This window comes from Dama dama, chromosome X (assembly GCF_033118175.1).
Source record: "Dama dama isolate Ldn47 chromosome X, ASM3311817v1, whole genome shotgun sequence".
In the NCBI taxonomy this organism is placed as follows: Eukaryota; Metazoa; Chordata; class Mammalia; order Artiodactyla; family Cervidae; genus Dama; species Dama dama.
The window spans coordinates 134716228-134738493 of record NC_083714.1 but is presented as its reverse complement, the minus strand read 5'-3'; the positions used below and the strand labels follow the sequence as shown (position 1 = coordinate 134738493).

Here is a 22266-nt window from a genome sequence, read left to right as displayed (position 1 = left end):
CCTGCCTTCCACCACTCTTGGATGAATAGAATTTTTTAATTCTAGCTGTTGTATTTGGTGGACCTGTTATTTTTGTTTTTTTGTGAAGCACATATATTGGATGTGGGAGGGACAGGACGCTCCACTACTCCTGGTCACTCCCTTTGTATATATATATGATATATATGTATATCAGTGTCTTGTTTCTTGTAACTCAGGGTAGATTTTGGCCTCTTGCTCCACTGCAAAATCAAAAAACAAAACACGAGCTTGAAGACACAGGACAGAAGAAAGACCTCACAGCCAGATCTCCGCTGGGTTTGAGGAATGATTTTCCTTTTTCACCTTTCAGGTGAAAAAGCTTTTTTCACTGGTACATTTAAAGATCTGCCAAAGATAGGGAGGTACCAATTTCAGACAAGTGCCACTGCAACATAGAATGCTCAAAGAACCTGAACATTTAAACTCTGGAGGTCTGAACTTGACTGCTGGCCACTTCAGGGTCTGTCTGGTGTTTCAAAGGAGTATTTTGGGTGAGCCACTCAGTCATGTCCGACTCTTTGAGACCCCATGGGCTGTGGCCCACCAGGCTCCTCTGTCCATGGAGTTCTCCAGGCAAGAGCACTGGACTGCGTTGCCATTCCCTTCTCCAGAGGATCTTCCCAACCCAGGGATCAAACCTGGGTCTCCAGCATTGCAGGCAGATTTTTTTACCATCTGAGCCACCAGGGAAGCCTGGAATATTGGAAGCCAAAGGAATATTGGATGCTGCAAATAGGAACTGAAGGGGTAAACTTATTAAACCCTTTAAACCTGAAAAAAAAGAAAAGTCAGGATTTACTCATGAGAAGGGTGGAAAGAGGGGAGCACACTACGAAGCCGGGCTTAGCCAGCAAGTAAAAAAACAAAGCAAGGTTGTAACATTAACAATCAGGAGTAAGTTCCACACAGCTTCTGTACTGTCTAGATCAGGAGTAAACTACAGTCCATGGGCCGAATCTTGCCCACCAACTGTATCTGCAACTCAAGTTTTACTGTCTCAAAACCATGCTTACTCATTTACATTAGTGGTTGGGATATAGACTTGGATTACTGTGATATTGAATGGTTTGCCTTGGAAACGAACAGAGATCATTCTGTCCTTTTTTAGATTGCACCCAAGGACTACATTCCGGACTCTTTTGTTGACTATGAGGGCTACTCCATTTCTTCTAAGGGATTTCTGCCCACAGTAGTAGATATAATGTTCATCTGAATTAAATTCACCCATTCCAGTCCATTTTAGTTCACTTATTCCTAAAATGTCGATGTTCACTCTTGCCATCTCCTATTTAACCACTCTGACTTACCTTGCTTCATGGACCTAACATTCCAGGTTCCTATACAATACTGTTCTTTACAGCATGAGACTTTACTTCCATCACCAGTCATATCCACAAGTGGGTGTTGTTTTCACTTTGGCTCAGCCTCTTCATTCTTTCCAGAGCTACTTCTCCATTCTTCTCCAGTAGCAAATTGGGCACCTACTGACCTGGGGGTTCATCCTTCAGTGTCATATCTTTTTGTCTTTTGATTCTGTTCATGGGGTTCTCAACGCAAGAATACTGAAGTGATTTGCCATTCCCTTCTCCAGTGGATCACATTTTGTGAGAACTCTCCACCATGACCCGTCTGTCCTGGGTAGCCCTACATGGCATAGCACATGGTCTCACTGAACTGTGGAAAATTCTTCAATAGATGGGAATACCAGACCACACTGGACATGGAGCAACGGACTTGTTCCAAATTGAGAAAGGAGTATATCAAGGCTGTATATTGTCACTTTGCTTATTTATATGCAGAGTACATCATGCGAAAGCCGGGCTGGAGGAAGCACAAGCTGGAATCAAGATTGCAGGGAGAAATATCAATAACTTCAGATATGCAGATTACACCACCCTTATGGCAGAAAGTGAAAAGGAACTAAAGAGCCTCTTGATGAAAGTGAGAGAAGAGTGAAAAAAACTGGTTTAAAACTCAACATTCAAAAAATAAAGATCATGGCATCTGGTTCCATCATTTCATGGCAAATAGATAGGGAAATAAAAGAAACAGTGACAGATGTTGTTTTCTTGTTTCTTTTGTTTCTGCAAATGATGACTGCAGCCATGAAACTAAAAGAAGCTTGTTCCTTGGAAGAAAAGTTGTGACCAACCTAGATAGCATATGAAAAAGCAGAGACATTACTTTACCAACAAAGGTCCATCTAGTCAAAGCTATGGTTTTTCCAGTAGTCATACATGGATGTGAGAATTGGACCATAGAGAAAGCTGAGTGCCGAAGAACTGATGCTTTTGAACTGTGGTGTTGGAGAAGACTCTGCAGAGTCCCTTGGACTGCAAAGAGATCAAACGAGTCAATTCTAAAGGAAATCGACCCTGAATATCCATTGGAAGAACTGATGCTGAAGCTGAAGCTCCAATACTTTGACCACCTGATGTGAAGAGCCGACTCACTGGAAAAGACCCTGATGCTGGGCAAGATTGAAGGCAGGAGGAGAAGGGGACAACAGAGGATGAGATGGTTGGATGGCATCACTGACTTAATGGACATGAGTTTGAGTAACCTCCGGGAGTTGGTGATGGACAGGGAGGCCTGGCGTGCTGCAGTCCCTGGGGTCACAGAGCTGGACATGACTGAGCAATTGAACTGAACTCATTTACATATTGTCCAGGGCTGCTTTTGAGCTACTAGGGCAGAGCCAAGTAGTTGGGCACAGAGAGCACATGGTTTACAAAGCCAGAATGTTTATCATCCTGTTCCTTAAAGAAAAGCCTGTCAAGCCCTCATCTAGAACATCCCTCATAGTTAAAGTCACCCGCGTTAAAGATCCTGGCTAAAACATACTCATATGGCCAAAAGTAAGCACTTCATATGGGCTACTGTAGAAGAAAGTTCTGGAGAGCTGCTTTTGGCACGCTGATACTGTTTCTTTCTGGGTAACCTAGAAAAGGACCCACCACTTTGAGCTTCAGTCTTCTCATCAGCAAAGTGAGGGTAATACAAACTTCTCCACCCACCTCAGGGGGACATGGGGAGATGATGGACGCCAAGGTGCTCCACAGACCATGAAGAGCTACAGGAACGTCCAGAGGGGTTGCTGCTGTTGTTCTTAATGTTCAGTACTATGTGCTCTTGCCACTGGATCCTACAGAGACCCTGGAACTTTTCCATGGTCAGCAGGGCAAGGATAGCACTGGTCACTGGGAGATTTACCAGTCAGCAAAAGCCATTTCTGAAGCTTTCAGCAATATGGAAATCAAGAGATTCACTGGCTTCATTGTAACTTTAAGAGCTTTCAAAATTGTGTCAAATAGGAAAATGTAGTTTGGAAAAAAATGTGACTTTTAAATTGTTTCCAATTTCATATTAGGAGCTTCGAATAGGAGAGCAGCCTTAAAATGGGATTGCAGAGATGAGTGGTTCTTAGTTCAAGGCAGATCCCAAGGATCCCCAGTACCCCAGGACAACAGATCAGGAATTCAAAGACAGATCCTACTGGATAATTGAACTCATAATGTCAAAAAGTGTGAAGGAACCTTAATAGGCAATCAGCTGAGCCCCTTCATCATATGGAGGAAAGGAAACATATTCTTCAAGGGTAATTGGTGCCCATGTCCAGCCACCTCACTGAAATCTATGCAAAATTTTAGAGGAATAATATATGTTGTATCAGAACTCATTGGGTTCAGATGAGTATAATGTTGGTGCCTTAAGCTGAGGAGGGCAGTCCATGTTTTAGTATATCTCTAGGCTTTAGAATAGAGCCACTAATCAAAAGCAATCAAGCAGCCACTTTCTTGAGCACTTACTATTTGATAACACTTTGGAGGGCACAGGGAGGACCTGAGCCTCAACTTACCCTTGGGACCTGACCAGATATTACTTCATATCGGCAAAGATAAAACCATGAAGAGGAGCAGAATTCAGGACATAGTGACAGCCTTCAACAATTTCTATCAGTGCTCTCACAAACCCAAAGTGTTCAATATGCATGTGCTTTAGAGTTAGTTTAAAGTGTGTGGACAAATTTAGATGCACAAACAGTAGCAACAAGGAACAAGCAAAATTTTAAAAGCCCTCAAGCTTCCTTTGATGTCCAGGATGACTCCATCTTGTGTTGGAGCCTCCATTCCAGAAGTACAGGAGAAGGATCCTTATACCTGATGAATGACTAATGCGAATGTTCTCTTCTGCTCTAAAACGCTCTCTAGTCAACCCCATGTTTTCCAGATAAATGTGCAATCTTTGTTTTCCCTCCTCTTCCTTTTCGTAGTTAACATGGCTTCTAGGTCAGGAAGGGGAAGCCAGTGTTCTCACAGGAGGGAGAAGAGCTCTGCATCAGTTAGCTTACCTCGTGCTGAGCCCTGGGTTCCCAATGGCCTCTCCAAAGATCCCCCTCACCCGGCAGGGTTCCTGCAGGGCCCACTGGTATCCACTGCTTAAGGCCATGTCCAGTGGGCCCCATGTTCTGTTCTCTCAGAATCCTACCCAACCTGGGGGCCCCACTCTTGCTGACCCAGTTCCTCTCAGATCTTACTACTAAGTGTCTGTCACATCCTCCCTGTGGCCCCTGGCCTCAGCTGTCCACACCATTGTCTCTGCAGCCCTGGCTCTCAGTGGAGCTACCTGCTAGGAACACAAGAACCATTTAGAATCCCTTCCCTTCACACAAGAAATGAGAGAGACTTGGACAGGACACCACCTCCAGCCTCCTCTTGGCCTAAACACACTGTACCGCCATTTCTCATCCCTACCATTGCTCCCTGTTGACGTGTGGCCCACTGTGAGGAGTTCTCACCCAGAATTCTAAGTGGAAAGTGAGACAATCTCCTCTGGTTTCAGTTTCCTCCTCAACCCATCCAGAGTCTCTGTCATTCCTTGTCACAACTTCTACCTATCAGGGAAAGAGTCAGGGCCCAACAGAAGTGACCTCATCATGCCTGGCGGGCAGATTTTGGGAGGTTGAGAGATTAACCTAGTATAAGATCACCACTGTGGTATTTATAATCTCAACTTTCAGTTCAGTTCAGTCGCTCAGTAGTGTCTGACTCTTTGCGACCCGATGGACTGCAGCACACCAGGCTTCCCTGACCATCACCATCTCCCAGAGCTTGCTCAAACTCATGTCCATTGAGTCAGTGATGCCATCCAACCATCTCATCCTCTGTTATCCCCTTATCCTCCTGCCTTCAATCTTGACCAGCATCAGGGTTTTTTCTAATAAGTCAGGTCTTCGCATCAGGTGGTCAAAGTATTAGAGCTTCATCTTCAGCATCAGTCCTTCTAGTGAATATTCAGGACTGATTTCCTTTAGGATGGACTGGTTTGATCTCCCTGCTGTCCAAGGGACTCTCAAGAGTCTTCTGAATTTTATAGAGAGGAAGTGAGGGACAAGTAGACCAACACTGGGTTTACATACAAGACTGTTTCCCTGCCTTTCAGGAGCATACAGTCTACCTCCTACAGCTCTGACACACGTTGCACAAGAAAGAACAAAGACGTGGATGGACAAAGCATGAGAGGGTAAGAGGAGAGAAGACAGTGAGGCCTTAGAGAAGGGGACTTAGAAATCTATCACTAGAAATGCCTGCAGTACAGAAAGATCTAGATCCAGCCCAGAAAGAGACTAAGTTGGGATTATAGCTCATGAGATCACCAAACTGGCTCTCATGTGTAATTGTTTCCAAGTGGGAAAGACAATTCTGCAAGAATGAAATTATAACCATCTTCCACTAATACGTCATCTCACCCTCTGGAAAATAGTTGTACCTAAAAGGAGACCTCCTTGGAAGACAAAAAAGCAGCAGCAGCAAAGGAAAAAAAGAAAGCAAAGAAAAAATGACATTGGCATAGCCCAAGAGAGCTAGAGACCAGAGGTAAGTAAGTCATAGTTACCTGTCAAAGCTCATTTGGGCATTGGGTAGACCAAGAATGACTCCCTCGAAGCTACCAAACTACAAGAATGACCACCAAACTACACAACTGGAAGTGTGAAGTTCTACAGGCTTTGTCTGGTGGCCAGCAACCTAACAAGAGAGTGTCAGTCCAATCTCTCCTCGTTGCTAGGAGCTACTGAGTCATCTCTCAGGCTTCCAGGGTGAAGCTACCGTGCCTGCAGTCCACATTCCCCAGAGCCAGGGGCAGTGGCTGCTCTCTGACAGTTTAGTTCAGGCTCCCTCTCTATCTTCTCTTCATGCCTCATGCCACGTTCATTCAGTCTTCCCTTCCTGGGCAACCCGGTAGAGTAGGAACAGTACAGGCTACTGATTCCAATGGGGAATCCTCCAAGCTGTTTGACTCTGGGCAAATGACTTAATCTCTTTGACACTCAGTTTCTTCATCTGCAAAAAGAAATAAAAATATCTACCATAAAGGGTTTTTCTGAGGATTAAACGAGATGATCTATGTAAAGCACCTTGAATGGCCTGCCCCAGGGCAGGTCCTCAATACTCATTAGTTTTCATTCCATGAGTTTCTCACCCACCTTGTCAAACTTTTCTTCTCCCTTCTCACTTGGCACACACCATGTGCTGAAAAGACTCGTGATGCCAAGGAAGTACGTTTGACTTCCCTGACATGAGACAAAGTGACATGACACAGAGTGACAAGTATAAAAATGACATGGATAAAGACAAAAGGGAGCACTGACAAGAGATTTAATTCTTCTAAAGAAGTCAGGGGAGGTTCTCTAGAGATAGTCATATTGGGCTGCACTTTGGAGAATGAGCATGTTTCCCAATGGGGATGACTCCAGGAAGAAGAGAGAGGGAGTAGGGAAGGGAGTTAAGCCAACAGTGGGTACATTAATGAGCACATTGCTACCGTGGGCAACTGGGGCCCAATCCAACAATCCACAGGGTGTACAGAACACACTTTAGCATGATCCCACCAAGGGATGGGGAAGCTGGCAAAGGTAAGCACCAACTCCCATTCTTCACCATTCCAGGGTATTAACTCCCTGGCACTACTAACTGGCTCCTTGCACAGGCCAAGCATAGACCCATGGGCACAGATCACTCTCACAGTGAGACACGGGAGCCATCAAGAAGGCACAGGATCTGTCTGAAGATAACCTCTGGGTGGCTCAAGGGGACATGCGCAGAGCACCAACAGCATCTGCTACAGGTGGCTTAACATTCTAATAGCGTCATGCACGAACTTGGCCAGAAGCCATATGTTAGAGTCCCATAGCACTGACTCACACTTTAGGATTTAGTTCCAGTTTGTACTATTTTTCATGTATCCTAGGCATGCCCCTCTGCTGCTGCTAAGTCACTTCAGTCGTGTCCGACCCTGTGCGACCCCATAGATGGCAGTTCACCAGGCTCCTCCATCCCTGGGATTCTCAAGGCAAGAACAATGGAGTGGATTGCCATTTCCTTGTCCGATGTATGAAAGTGAAAAGTGAAAGTGAAGTCGCTCAGTCATGTCCGACTCGTAGCGACCTGATGGACTACAGCCTACCAGGCTCCTCCGTCCATGGGATTTTCCAGGCAAGAGTACTGGAGTGGGGTGCCATTGCCTTCTCCACATGCCCCTCTAGGGCATGACTTTTTTTTTTAACAGGGAGTATAAACTCCCTGGACTCAAGAGATGATGCTCTCTCAGCAGGCAGTAATGCTGGGCACACAGCAGGCACTCATTACCACGAAACTACTTATCCAGCGTAGTACAATCAGCAGGAACCCTCGGCCTTCATGAAAGACCAGGCATCCTGAACTGAAGAGAACCTGCCTCAGCCCAAAGTTGTTCAGAGAGATGATACCTATAAGCTATCTGGATGATCCAGTCCGACATCCAGTCCTAAAGTGGATTCCACTTTTATTTTTAACCTACAGATATATACAACTGCTATGCAGAGTACACGACCTAGTGTAGCAGAGAGCTTAAGGATGCTAGAAGATAGGATAGTGTAGTGGTTAAACACAGAAACTTTGAGTCATATGACCTGAGATGGAACTGCAGCTCTGCAACCAAAATGTGCAAGCTAGGGCAAGTTGCTTACGTTCTCTGTGCCTCAGTTTCCTGTAAAATGGAGTTAATAATACTAGCTCCAACTACAAAGGGTTACTGAGTAAGCTTTAAATGAAATAGCTTTTTATAAGGGCTCAGAACAGTGGCTTGCACATGGTAAAATATTATCAAAGTAATTATTAAACAACATGAATACTCTTAATGGGAGTTCTGAAAGACAATAATGATCTCCAATTTAGCCCTTCCCAGATCCCAACACACTTCATTCAGAAAAACCTTTGCATATACAAAGTTGTATGTCAACAGACCTGGAAAAGAAAAAAAGAAAAATGTCTGCCATCATGAAGTTTCTTTTTTAACATATATTGAGCCTTACAAGAGCCCTTTAGAGGAGCTCAGGATTATACCCATTTTGAAGATGAGGAAACTGAGCCCCATATCAGTCTAGTAGCAAATAGAGATCATACAAACAGCAGGTGGCAGACATGTGGAGGGCTCGAATCCTGGATTTCACTATATTCTACTATATCATGAAGCACAGTAAAGTTTCAGTCAATTCTTTAAGACCGTGGTTCTACTACTGAGTGGGCATCAACAACACCCAGAGGGCTGATTAAAGCACAGACGGCTGGGCCTCACCCCCAGAGTTCCCAACTCACCAGGTATAGGCTGGGCCTGAGAATCTGCACTTCTGAAAAGCTCCCAGGTGATGCTGATGCTGCCTGTCTGGGGGCCACACTCTGAGAACCACTGCCTGAAGAAATCAATTCATCAGAGAGCCAGGGCAAGAAATACGTTCAGTGACCTTAGCATCCACTCAGGTTTTCCCTGCTCGGGTTGGTGTCAGAGTCGTGCCCTCTCCTGTTTACCTGGCCCATTTTCACCATTTACTAAAATTAATTAATTAATTTTATTATTATTTTTGGCTGTGCTGGTCTTTGTTGCTGTGTGGACTTTTCTCTAGTTGTGGCAATCAGGAGCTACAGTTTTGTATGGAGCACGGGCTCTAGGGCGTTGGGGCTTCAGTAGCTGCAGCACATGGTGGGCTCAGCAGTTGTGGCTCCCGAGCTCTAGAGCACAGATTCAGTAGCATGGCGCACGGATTTAGGTGCTCCACAGCATGTGGCATCTTTCCAGATCAGGGATCGAATCTGTGTCTCCTGCATTGGCATGTGGATTCTTAACCACCGGCTTAACTCCACCTTCTGGCTTCACAGAAGCCCCTATTTTCATCATTTTTAAATATACTTCTTCAAAAAAAGACTTATTTCTACCAAGCAGCTTTCCTTCAGATGATTTTTCCCCATCGTGTTCCACTTTTGTTCCTCATCTACCCTGTGGTGGAAAAAGCACTGAAACACGAGACCAAAGATCTAGTATCTAGCCTGGCTCCACCGCTTCCTAACCAATAATGTCCCTGGGGACATTTACTCATCAGTAAAGTGAGGACGTTTGATTTTTGCCCTGACAATCCCACAGGGATGTCAGTGTGCTGGGTAAGTGTTAATTCCTTATACTTATATTAAGATGCCCCAAGGAAATGCTGAGTAAGCATAGTTTATAAGAACGTCACATGGCCACAACAGAGTTTGTATCCCACGATGTATATATGGAGTTCTCTCTTCCTACTTATGTCTTCTGCCAGTTGTGGAGGCAATGGGATTGCCTCTGAACCAGTCACATCAGCATCACCTGGGAGCTTGTTAGAAATGCCAATTATCAGCCCGCCCCCCCCTCCCAGAGCTACTAATCCAAAACTCTCATGGATGGGCTTGTCTTAAGGTTTTGTGGTTACAAGCACAAAATTCCAAGTTAGGTACAATTCCCAGCGCAGCCACTTCCTTGAGCAAGTTACTTATCTCTCTGAGTTTCTTGATTTGGGAAATGGTGCTAAGACTAGGATTTCCTCTCAACAGACTTTGTTTAGCAGCTTAAGAGAGTGGATGTATTGATATGCAAAGCACATAGAGAACCAGCACACTGTAATTAGTCAATACACATTGACTCTTTATTTCTTCGTGTAAAGTATCGTGGCTCCTTGACAATATGCCCCAGTGCCTACTTTTGAAAGACTGCCAATTGTGTATTAGTCTGTTGGGAAGTTTTCTATTTGTGTGCATCTGTGTGTGTTATACTTACATTGTTTGCTGCCAGTACATATTTGTTTTATCCAACAAAGATTCTTTGGTCCTGAAATTCTCTTCTAAATAAGAAAGGTATTTCTGTGTATCCTTAATAGTGTCTTCTTTATAATGATTCTTTTCTGGTGGGGGAGGGGGTGCTATACCATGTGGCATGTGGGATCTTAGTTCCCTGATCAAGGATTAAAGCCAAGCCCACTGCAGTGGAAGTGCAGTCTTCACCACTGGATGGCCAGGGAAGTTCCTGTAATGATTCTTTATATTTGCATAGCACTGTATTCTTTTGGCAGTTGTACCCAAACATATTGCAGCCCTGGTAATTCTGGTCTTTTTACTGCCCTCCTCAGGTACCTTTTCTCCTTCTCTCATAAACTTATAGAGATCCTCTTTTCTGAAAATAATGCTTCATTAACATGATTCTCTATCTCCCTTAAATTTCCATACAGAAGTGCCTTTGAGTAGCTACTTTTATAAACAAATAAGAACCAGAAACAGACCTTCACATATATGGTCAATTAATTTTTGACAAAGGTGCCAAGACCATGCAATGGGGAAAAGACAGTGTTTTCAACAAATGGTATTAAGAAAACTGGATATCCAAATAATGAACTTGGATCCTCGCGTGTGTGCATGCTAAGTCGCTTCAGTCGTGTCTGACTCTTTGTGACCCCATGGACTATAGCTCGCCAGGCCCCTCTGTCCACGGCATTCTCCAGGCAAGAATACTGGAGTGGGTTGCCATTTCCTCCTCCAGGAGATCTTTCTGACCCAGGGATTGAACAAGAGTCCCCTGCAGCTCCTGTATTGCAGGAGGATTCTTTACTGGTGAGCCACCCAGGAAGCCCAGCTGGATACTTACCTTACACCATATACAAAATGAACTCAGAATGGATCAAAGGAGCATACTAACACATATATATGGAATTTAGAAAGATGGTAACAATAACCCTATATGCAAATCAGAAAAAGAGACACAGAAATACAGAACAGACTTTTGAACTCTGTGGGAGAATGTGAGGGTGGGATATTTCAAAAGAACAGCATGTATACTATCTATGGTGAAACAGATCACCAGCCCAGGTGGGATGCATGAGACAAGTGCTCGGGCCTGGTACACTGGGAAGACCCAGAGGAATCGGGTGGAGAGGGAGGTGGGAGGGGGGATTGGGATGGGGAATACGTGTAAATCCATGGCTGATTCATATCAATGTATGACAAAACCGACTGAAATGTTGTGAAGTGATTGGCCTCCAACTAATTAAAAAAAATAAAAAAAAAATTAAAAAAAAGGAAAAAAAAAAAAAAAGGATCAAAGGACCTAAACATAAAAGCTACAACTATAAAGTTCTTAGAAGAAAAATACAGGAAAATCTTCATATTTCTTTGATATAAAAGCAAAAGCACAGGCAATACTCTAAAAATAGATACACTGCATTTTATCAAAATTAAAAACTTCTATGCATCAAAGGACACTGCTTAAAAAAGTGAAAAGACAACCCACAGAATGGGGAAAATTTTTGCAGATCATATATCTGATAAAGGATTAATATCCAGACTATATAAAGCACTCTGAAAACTCAATAACAACAAAAACTTCCAAACAATCCAATTCAAAAATGGACCAAAGATTTGAACAGACATTTCTCTAAAGAAGATACACAAATGGCTAATAAGCACATGAAAAGACACTGAACATAACTAATCGTTAAGGAAATGCAAACAAAAACCATGATGAGATACCATATCACACCCATTATCAAAAGAACAGAAAATAACAAATTTTAGTGAGGATACAGAGAAATTGGAATTCTTGCGACTTGCTGGTTAAGAATGTTAAATAGTGCAGTCACTGTGGGAAACAGTTTGCCAGACCCTTAAAATGTTAAACATAGAACTACCTATGACCAGCAATTCTACTTCTAGGTATATACACCCCAAAGAATAAAAAGAAGGGACTCAAACTGATACTTACACAATGTGCACAGTAGCATGATTTATAGTAGCCAAAAGATGGAAATAACACAAATGCCATTAACAGTGAATAAATAAACTTAGTATGGTATGCAGATACAATGGAGCATTATTCAGCCTTAAAAAGAGATGAAATTCTGATACATGGATGAACCTTGGAAACATTATGCTAAGAGAAATAAGCCACACACAAAAGGATAGATATTGTATAATTCCTTATATGAGGTACCCAGAAGAGGAAAAATTAGAGAGAGAGAAAGAACAGAGGTTACCAGGGTCTGGGAGGAAGCGTGAAGGCAGATTATTGCTTAATGGGTACAGAGTTCCTATCTGAGATGATGAAAATGTTGTGGAAATGGATAGTGGCGATGGCCGCACAAAACTGTGAACTATATTTAATGCCAGTGAATTGTACACTTAAAAATTGTTAAAATGTTTTATCATTTGACTTAAATTATTGGACCATTCCAGTTGGTGTACTGTTTTATGCTAATTTTACCATTGTAAAAAAAATCCCAAACACACAAATATACACACTGATAAAACAGAAAAAAAGATAAAGGAAAATGAGCATCTTACCTTCCAGGGATGTAACCAGAGTGACATGAAGAAAAATGACGACAAGGGCTAACTTAAACATCAGTAAAAGTTCTTCAGGTCTGCCAACGTGGCCACACTGCCCACCAGAGAAAAACATCCTGAAATAAAGTAAGGGGGAAACACATCATCACAGCTTGCTATAATCATAAGACAGCAATGCCCAAAAGGTCAGTTCCTCAAGCAAGACAACCTGCAACACGCCTCCCTTTAAAATACTCTGGTTCCAGAGAATTGGCAATGCCAGGTGGGCACTGGTTACAAAAAGCAAAACCCATGTTTATTATGGAAGACCCAGTCACTGGGATAATATATATTAAAAATGATAGGCAAGGCAGTCCATGTAGATTTATGGAAAGCATCAATGTTACCGAGTCCAAGCTCACTCTACTTGTAGCAAGACAGGGCAATAAACCACAAGATGAGGTGTTCAACGCAAGGAGTATGAGACTATTCAGCAAGCTGGCAGACTAGTATCCCCCCCAAAATTGATCTTATGGGGTCTACATGCCAGTTTCTTTTATAGAATAGAGAGGGAGAGGAGATGAGGAAGTAAAGTAAAAAGGCCATTTCCATTTATCTTGTAAAACAGGAGGGCATGTGTTAATTTCTTCTTTTCTGCAGTCATTCACAGGGCCGGGGCAGATTGTCTCCCTGTGAGCTGAACAAAGGCACTTTGGTTTAACATTCTGGCAGAGGGGCAAGGTCCCCTGAGGCAGGACATTAAAAGTGAAAGTGAAGTTGCTCAGTCGTGTCTGACTCTTTGCAATCCCATGGACTGTAGCCCACCAGGCTCCTCTATCCATGGAATTTTCCAGGCAAGAGTACTGGAGTGGGTTGCCATTTCCTTCTCCAGGGGATCTTCCCGACCCAGGGATCAAACCCAGGTCTCCCGCATTGCAGGCAGACCATCTGATCCACCAGGGAAGCCCTTGGGCAGGACATTATGTATGATTATAATAACAAAAGCCACAAAAAGCAAAGGTTAAAGTCAAAGAAATAGATCCAACATCCAATTGGCTGTTCCCTATTACATCAATACCTGTAAAATATCAAGAGAGGAATTTAAAAACACAATTTAAAAACACGCATATGTAATGATTACCACTATATAAAGGCTGGTTAAAAAACTGCTAAGAATCAGAAGAGGTCACAGAATCTTATCCCATTTATGTCTTAGGCTGTAAAAGGATAGATATGTTCCATTTCCTCTTTATTCGATGTTAATTCATTATCATTTTTTCTACTCAACATTTTTCAGCAGAGTCAACATTTTTCAAAAAGCAAAATTTATATCAGTACTGAATTTAAAAGTCTTATTTACCATTCATTTATTAACTTTGTTCCAACAAATATTCATTGAGAGCCAATATACACTAGATGAGATGTGAGGGTTGACTAGGTGGTAACTAGATGAAATACATGTGGTGGAGGTGGGGCAGGGGCTGGGAGGAGCTCAGCACACAGAGAAAACTGCAGAGGAGATGTCCGACGGAACTCCATGACAGGCAGTCAGCACCAGCAGCAGGTGCTGGCGTGAGATGCTGAGGGAGGAAGAAGCCAGCTGGGAAATCACATTCCATCCACAGGGCTCAGGCATTAAGAGCCCACTGAGCAGGCTCCCTCTACACAGCCAGCAAGGAAGGGGCCAGGACACACCAGGCTGTGTGTTCTCAGCTGGCAGAGCTCCTGGCCATGGGGCACCCACAAACCCAGTCACCACTGCACCTCCCTCAACTCAAGATAGAGTGTGCAGGCACCACAGTGAAGGCTTAAAAGCATGGGGTCAAATGTCCTGGTTCTGCCACACAATGTCCTGAGTGACTTTGGATAAGTTATTTCCAATGGCCAAGATTCCCCACCTAACAAACTGTGACAACAGGGCCAGCCTGATAGTGTTGCTTGGTGATTAAAGCAGACATCTGGGCACGGGGGCTGGCACTGTGAAGGGACTATAAATGCTAGCTGTAGGCTCTTCAGTCAGTCAGTAAACAAACAGCTATCCTGTACCTCGTCTGTGTGAGGATTACAGAGATGAGGACATGGAAAGATGGGAATAAATCACAATTTCTCAGTCTCCAGGAAAAGCTGGCAATTGTTGAGTCCTATAATTTAGGATTTCCCTGCTGGTCCAGTGAGAATAAGAATCCTCCTGACAATGCAGAGGACACCGGTTTGGTCCCTGGTCTGCAAAGATTCCACATGCCGTGGAGCAACTAAGCCCATGCACCACAACTACTGAGCCCACGCAACTAGAGCGTGTGCTTAGCAACAAAAGCAGCCACGGCCTTGAGAAGCCCGCACACTGCAACTACAGAGTGGCCTCCGCTCACCACAACTAGAGAAAAGCTCCTGCAGCAACAAAGACCCAGTGAAACCAAAAACAAAATAAACAAATTTTCTTAATAAAAGGAATCCTATAATTTAATAGCCATTGCCAGTACCAGGGAGGTAATTCTTTCCTTGGACATGCATGGCAAGATAACGTCTTTGAGCAGGAAGTGAATCCTTCTCCTTCCAAAGAGGACTTAAAACTTTTAAAATCAATACTGTAAATTGTATTATACATTAATAACATGCTATGTTAATAAATTATAAAGTGCCCCTGGTTTGTCCCTCCTCTCCAGCACTTTTATCCTCTCTCTGTTCATAATGGTATATTGCTGACCCTCCAGAATGAGTCACTTGAACGATAATGCTAATATTGTTATGCAAAGATACAGCAATGTCTCTCTGGAGAAAAACTTAAGTGTCTCTTACAGCTACATACAATAATATTGATGAACTTCAGAAATATATTGTAAGATAAAAGAGCCAGACATAAAAGGAATGCATGCTGCCCATGATCCCATTCAGATGAGAAACAAAAGCACAAAAAACTACAATGGAGTGAGGTTGGGAGTGTCATTATCCTTGGAGGGGAGCTGTGGATGTAACAATTAGAAGTGGGCACAAGGGGGCTTCTGAGGTTCAGGTAATATTCTGCTTGCTGGTTACATGATGTGTTCAGTTCCAGAAATTCACTGAATTATATACTTATATGCATAAGTTTCATATATAAGTTTAAAAAATAATCTATTTTTAATTTTTGAACTCAGCTCCCCTTCCAAAAGCATCCCCTTTTTCCTTTTTGATTGCAGTAGTATAGTTGCTTTACAATATTGTGTTAGTTTCTGCTGTACGACGATATGAATCAGCTATATGTATACATATATCCCCTCCCTCGAGCCTCCCCCCACCATCCCACCCATTTAGGCCACCAAAGAGCACCCAGCAGAGCTCCCTGTGCTATACAGCAGCTTCCCATATTGCTTCTGCTGGATCATTCCTTTTTTTAAAAAGCTGTATTTAATGAACTAAGCCTCTACCCAAAAAACTCTCCTATACAAATGCCTTAGACCTGACTCCACCTGGAATTCAAAGAGCTGATTATAAGATTTATTGCACAAGTATCTAATTTTAGTTCTAGAAAGAGTACCAGAGCAGTCTGTTTTTGGAAAGGAATTCAGAATTCACCTAGCTGAGTTTTTTGTTCTATAGGTGTAGAAAGAGGCCCAATATATTCCAGGGCAGCAGTCCTCAACCTTTTTGGCATCAGGGACCAGTTGTGTGGAAGACAATTTTTCCACCGGGGGATAGGGGGAAAGGGGTGTTGGTTTCAGGATGATTCAAGTCCATTACATTTATTGGGCACATTATTTCTATTATTATTACATCAGCTCCACCTCAGATCATCAGGCATTAGATCCCAGAGGTTGGGGATCCCTGTTCCAGGGGAAGGGTCACGGTCATTTGTTTGGTGGGACTCCTACTCTTTCTACCAGGCCACAATGCTGGCGTTCCTGAGAAATGATCCCCTCAGAAGTAAACTTCCAAGGCAAAATGAGACAACAAACACAAAATGCTATTACAGTTATTTTCAAAATTTCTGCAACCTCATTCATGAGCTTTACCAACTTTGAGGGTAGGGCATAAGTGGTTTATAGGATATGGTCGAAGTTAAATCAGTCATGGGACAGAGAGACTGGTTAACATGTGCTGTGACTTGGGCCTCTGACCAAAATAAACCATGCCTTTCCACTGAAGAGAGCTTGCACTCAATTCCCAGATGACAGCAGGAAAGACCGGAATGAAGGGTGACTCCAGAAATCATCTAGGAGAGAGAATATGGCTGAGGAAGAACTTACTACAGACCTGGCATCACTGAAAAGACTGCTTTTCACTGTCAAGCCTGGAATATGTTTCTTCAAGGATGAATATATATTTTTCTAATAGGAGAAAAAGTTTAATGGTATTTAAAATAGTGCCACTCCTACTGCCCTCTGCATAAACTACTAGAGAACATCCTACTGGGTCATGACATTTCTGGGATCACGAATCAAAGAGGGAAATCTGTAGATTCTGAAACCCTTAATCATTGTACATTAAAGTCATTTTTATCTTTTTCAGCTGGAACTATTTATTCCTCATCTCCTGGTACAAGGTGGGTTAGGTCAAGGCGATCTAGGTCATCAACAGAGGTGACTTGAAGAGCCACTGGCTCTTAGCAAACTTTCAAGTTGCTGAGGATGGCTTATGAGACAACGTCCATGACAAAGAAAACTTTTTGCTAGCATTTAAACAGTAAAACTAGACCTTGACACTAGACATCCACAAATTAAAGATTATCCCAGATTCATCATCTCTTAGGGCTGCAGACTCTGATGCAAATAGCAACCCCTAGGGTTGGACAGTACATAAGCTACATGACTGAAAGCTATGGCCCTCCAAGAAATTATATGCCACTCCAAGAAATTATTCTAGACCTCTTCAATTTCATTAAATCAAATTCATTTAAAGACCATCAGTACAACCCTGAATGGTAATAAATCATAAATCTATCTTTAGAAAACAGTATGCCTTTGAGATATTTACACTGAATCATGAATGTTGGCTAACAAGACTAGCACAAGGAGAAATCATAAAAGGAGGTACTAAAGGGCAAATAAAATCAAGAACTAAAAGGTGAAAAAGCAACTGACTTTGATCATTCAACTGTCAAAGAAGTCAGAGAATCTCAAGGCTGGTTTTCTTTAGAATCTTTGATTATATGTTTAACTATGTTAAAAAAAAAAGAATCAAGAAACTGTAAAAGCATAATTAAATTTCAGTTTGAACTCTACTAAAAGATACTGATACAACAAATATCTCCAATTTTTTTTTCTTCAATGTTCCTAGAATATGTTGGGTTAGGTTATTTAGATCAAACCTTCTGCTGAAGACAATTAAAAATCATGAATAAAATATTAAAAAGCATTTTCTTTAATATATCAGAGAGCTGACAAGATAGAAAAGAATCACCAGGTCAAAGGTTAAGCCAAAGCAGGAACTCAGGGAGGTAATATAGGCAAGTTCAGTTCAGTTCAGTCATTCAGTCATGTTCGACTCTTTGCGACCCCATGGACTGCAGCACGTCAAGGTTCCCTGTCCATCACCAACTCCCAGAGCTTGCTCAAAGGAGCCACTTATGCCTGAGGGTATGAGCCTAATGAAGCAAGCTTGAGCTCCAGATACAAAATACAAAAGAACAGTTCAGAGACATGGAAAAAAGCAATACAAGGTCTAACAGACACTTAAACAAAATTCAAAGAGGAGAGAAGAAATAAGAGCCAATGTTTGAAGTTATAATGACAGACTGACCCCAAACTGGTAAAAAAAAAAAAAAAAAAAACCTATCCACAGATCCAACAAGCCCAAAGAACCTCTACAATAAATAAAAAGGAACCAACACGTAAACACAAAATAGTGAAATTGACAAAAACCAAAATCACAGAGAAAATCTTGAAAGGAGCCAGAGTAAACGGGAGCCAGAGTAAACAAGACAGTTAACCTCCAAAGGAGCATCTGTAAGATGGACAGCTATCTCCTCAGAAGCAACAATGGAAACCAAAAGATGAACAAAAACTGTGATATTGTTCCCTACTTGCAAATCATCACTAAATAAATCCTAAAGATATGTTCAGGCAAAAAATGTAAGATCTGAGATGCAATAAAAAATGTGACCAGACCCATTCCTAATGTTTGTAACATACAGGTCAAAAATTTGAAAGGAGATCCAGTTTGCCCTTATTATTCCACTAAGGCTCCATCTCAAACTGCAAGAGACGCTTTGTGCACATGGATGTTGACACCTCAGTCCATAGATCTAAACCCCCCTCTCTCCTTTAAGCAGCTATCCTTTGGTCATCCCTCAGGTCTAGAGGTATGTACACCTGCAGCATGGTTTGTCCTGGGGAAGAGGACTGCCCAGGTCCTGGAAATAGACACAGAATATCTGGACAGGAAATACCCGACTCCTGGGTTCCCAGTATACAATCTAGAAATAAGGGTTGGGGGAGGAGAGGCAGGTTCAAGGTGGGCTTGCCTTCCTTGTATAAAAAAGTCCTCATCCTTTGGAGAGGGATATGACTAGGGAAGGGCCAGAGAGGGAGTCTCTAAAGCATGAGACATAGGGCAGAGGCCACAGCTGTCCAGAGTTAAGGGTGATACTGTATAGCGGTAAATTCAAAATATAAAATATCAATAATATCTTGCAGGGATAAGTGAAACATGACAGAAAAAAAATGGCAACTATATTTAATATATCAATTAGAAGATGAAAAGTGAAATCAAAAAAATTAAAGTCTTCCAAGGTCCCTGTATTATCCTAGAGGAGGCTAAAGGTATCGATTATCTTCAAACATTGAAAAGCTGAGTAGATGCTGTAAATTCAATAGCACCTAGTAAAAAACAGAAGTGAGGTATATAATTTCCTAACTAGTGGAGGGAGGGGTGATTTTTAGAATATTCAGTCATTCTGAAAGGCAAGAAAGTAGAGAAAAATAAACAGAGAACAGTGAGGAAAAATAAAAGATTCTGGGTTTAAACACACATACAAATCAATAATTCATTAAATATAAATGGACTATCATTCAATTAAAAGGCAAAGATTGTAAGACTGAAAAAATACAAAATGCAACTATATGCTGTTTACAAGCACGCAACTAGAACAATGATACAGAAAGTTTGAAAATAAAAGGATGGAAAAGATATGCAATGCCACTACTAATCAAAAGAAAATTAATGTTTATGTTAATATCAGACAAATTATACTTTAAAGCAAAAAGCATGACCTATAAATAAAATGATGCATTCATAAAAGGATTAATTCTGTAAGAAGACTAAACAAATCTACATGTGAATGCAACTAATAATACAGCCTCAAAATAAACAAACCAGTATTTTTAACAGAATACAAGGAGAAATAGAACAAATTCACAATCATACTGAGAGATATTCACACATCTCTATCAACAACTGATAAAATTCAAAGAAAGTCACTAAGGATATAGAATATTTGAATGGCACATTAAACCAACCTGACTTAATGACCATACATGAACCTTACAGAGTACATAACCTTTTCAAGCACACATAGAATATTTATGAAAGCCAACCAGGCCATAAAAGAAGTCTCAAAAACAGATTTAGGAAAAAGAAAAGGACTATGTTCTTTGACCACAACACAATTAAGCTATAATAAAAAGTTCAACTATTATTTAACAAATAACTTTTGGGTCAAAGAAGTCCTAACATATATCTGAAAATATTTGACTGGATCAATAATGAAAACATTATATCTCAAAACATGTAGGATAGAGCTAAAGATACTTAGAGTGAAATTTCTATTTTAAATGCACATATTTTAAAAAAGAGAAAGGCTGAAAATTAATGAGTTAAGTACCTTCTTAAGAAGTTTGAAAAAGAACAGCAAAATAAACCCAAAGAGGAAAGGAAGTAATAAAAAAAAGATAAAAAGACATAAAGGTTTTAATAAAGCCAAGGCTGTTCTTTGAAAAGACTATTGTGGCAAAATTAAGAGGAGGTTGGAGAGAAGGCTATAGAAGAAGGTAAAGAGAAGTGTAAGTGAATAACCTATAGAAAAAATTGTAAAAGCAATATAAATGAAAATGCTATAAACATAAAAGATAAAAGGTTCTTAGGAAGAACTTTATTCAATAATTTTAAAAATCTAGATAAAGATGAGCAAATCTCTAGGAAAAAAATATAACTTTCCAAGAAGGAATCAAGAGGAAATAATAAACCTAAACAGATGTATAATTAAAAGGTCTCAAAATTTTCCCCACAAAGAAAACTCCAGGCCTAGATGTTTTCACAGGAATTCCAACCTCACAAAAAGTCAAAGAACAGACAGAAAAACACAGCCTAATTCATTCTTACCAGGCTACGAGAACCCTGGTGCCAAAACCTGACAAGGAAAGTCCTCACGTTTTTACCCATTTTATAAATCAAATGAGACTATTCACAGAATTCTCCGGAATGCTCACAAAAATGTCTAGCAGCAATTTCAAAGCTTGTAATTTGAAGAAATATAGGACAAAAGGAACTATACCACACTTCAGCAACAAAATTTTTTGAAGATAAAATCACCAAGAACTAAAGCCAGACAGCAATGCTGTAGGAGAAATGGCATCCTGTACGCTAGAAAGAAAAAAAAAGTTCTAAAGTGGACAGAAAGTGGGTTAACTGTTAAGGGCTGAATATGAACTCCAAAACAGCACCTTTGGGTATCATTTGTCATAGCCAAAGTAAAGTCAATGATGAACTACACAGCATGATGATAATTTAAAGCTTTCTTGTCTCTAGGAGCAAAGGGAAGGAAAATAATTTGGTCTTCACAGTGCAAATGACTTTCTTAATAAGAACTAAATGCTTTCTAATGCAGCAGGGGGGAAAAAAAGCTTTATTCAATAAAACAAGTGAATCAATACCAGATATGTAAGATTAGAAATAAATTATATACTTAAAAGTAAACATTCACAAAACCTTGTAAAAGGTTGTTATATTTTTCCACTCTCTCATTCATCTCCAAATTTCTCCACTGTCCTATCTGCAATCTATCCTCTTGACTACCCATGTTTGAATTATCCAAGGCAAAGTGAAAGCCTACTTTCTTCTGCCCTCACTCTTCAGGCTCCTCCCCTAATGCTCACAGTAAGTATGTTTAGAACACACACAGAAAAGCATAAGGTACAAGAGCACACATGAGAAGTCATCTGCCTGCCTTCGAATCCAAGTTCCACCACTTAACAGTGTAACCTTGGCCTGTTCCTTAACCTCTATGGACCTAAATTTTTCTTCTGAAAAAATGGAGGTAACAATAGAATCTACCTTATAGGGTTCTACAGGGATAAAATGAGGCCATATAATCAAGATCTTAGTATAGACAAGAAATGTTGGCTATTATTACAAGCATAATTAGAAGACAAGTTAATAGTATACTCCTGCACTAAATATAAACAGACTTCAGAATTATTTTTTGCATTCATTCAACTAGTTCACAAACATTTATTGAGGTTCTATTACATACCAGGTACTATGCTAGGGACTCAAGGTACTACATTAAACAAGACAGGAATCTATCCTGCCCTCAAGAGCTTACAGACATTATTTAGATTCACTGGTCATTGGTGTGGCCAAATAAATGGTGGGTGTTTTTTTTTTTTAACTTAAAAGACACTTT

General features: G+C 41.2%; 1 protein-coding gene across 3 annotated transcripts in view; it reads right to left on the bottom strand.

Moving 5' to 3' along the window:
* ADGRG2 (adhesion G protein-coupled receptor G2) overlaps positions 1-22266 on the bottom strand; it is a 122689-nt gene that overhangs the window by 57601 nt on the left and 42822 nt on the right. For all 3 annotated transcript variants that reach the window (XM_061136126.1, XM_061136124.1, XM_061136125.1), the window contains one exon: positions 12687-12805. In XM_061136126.1, the coding sequence (XP_060992109.1) occupies positions 12687-12804 (118 nt within the window). In that variant the 5' untranslated portion in view covers position 12805. The remainder of the gene's footprint in view (positions 1-12686; positions 12806-22266) is intronic.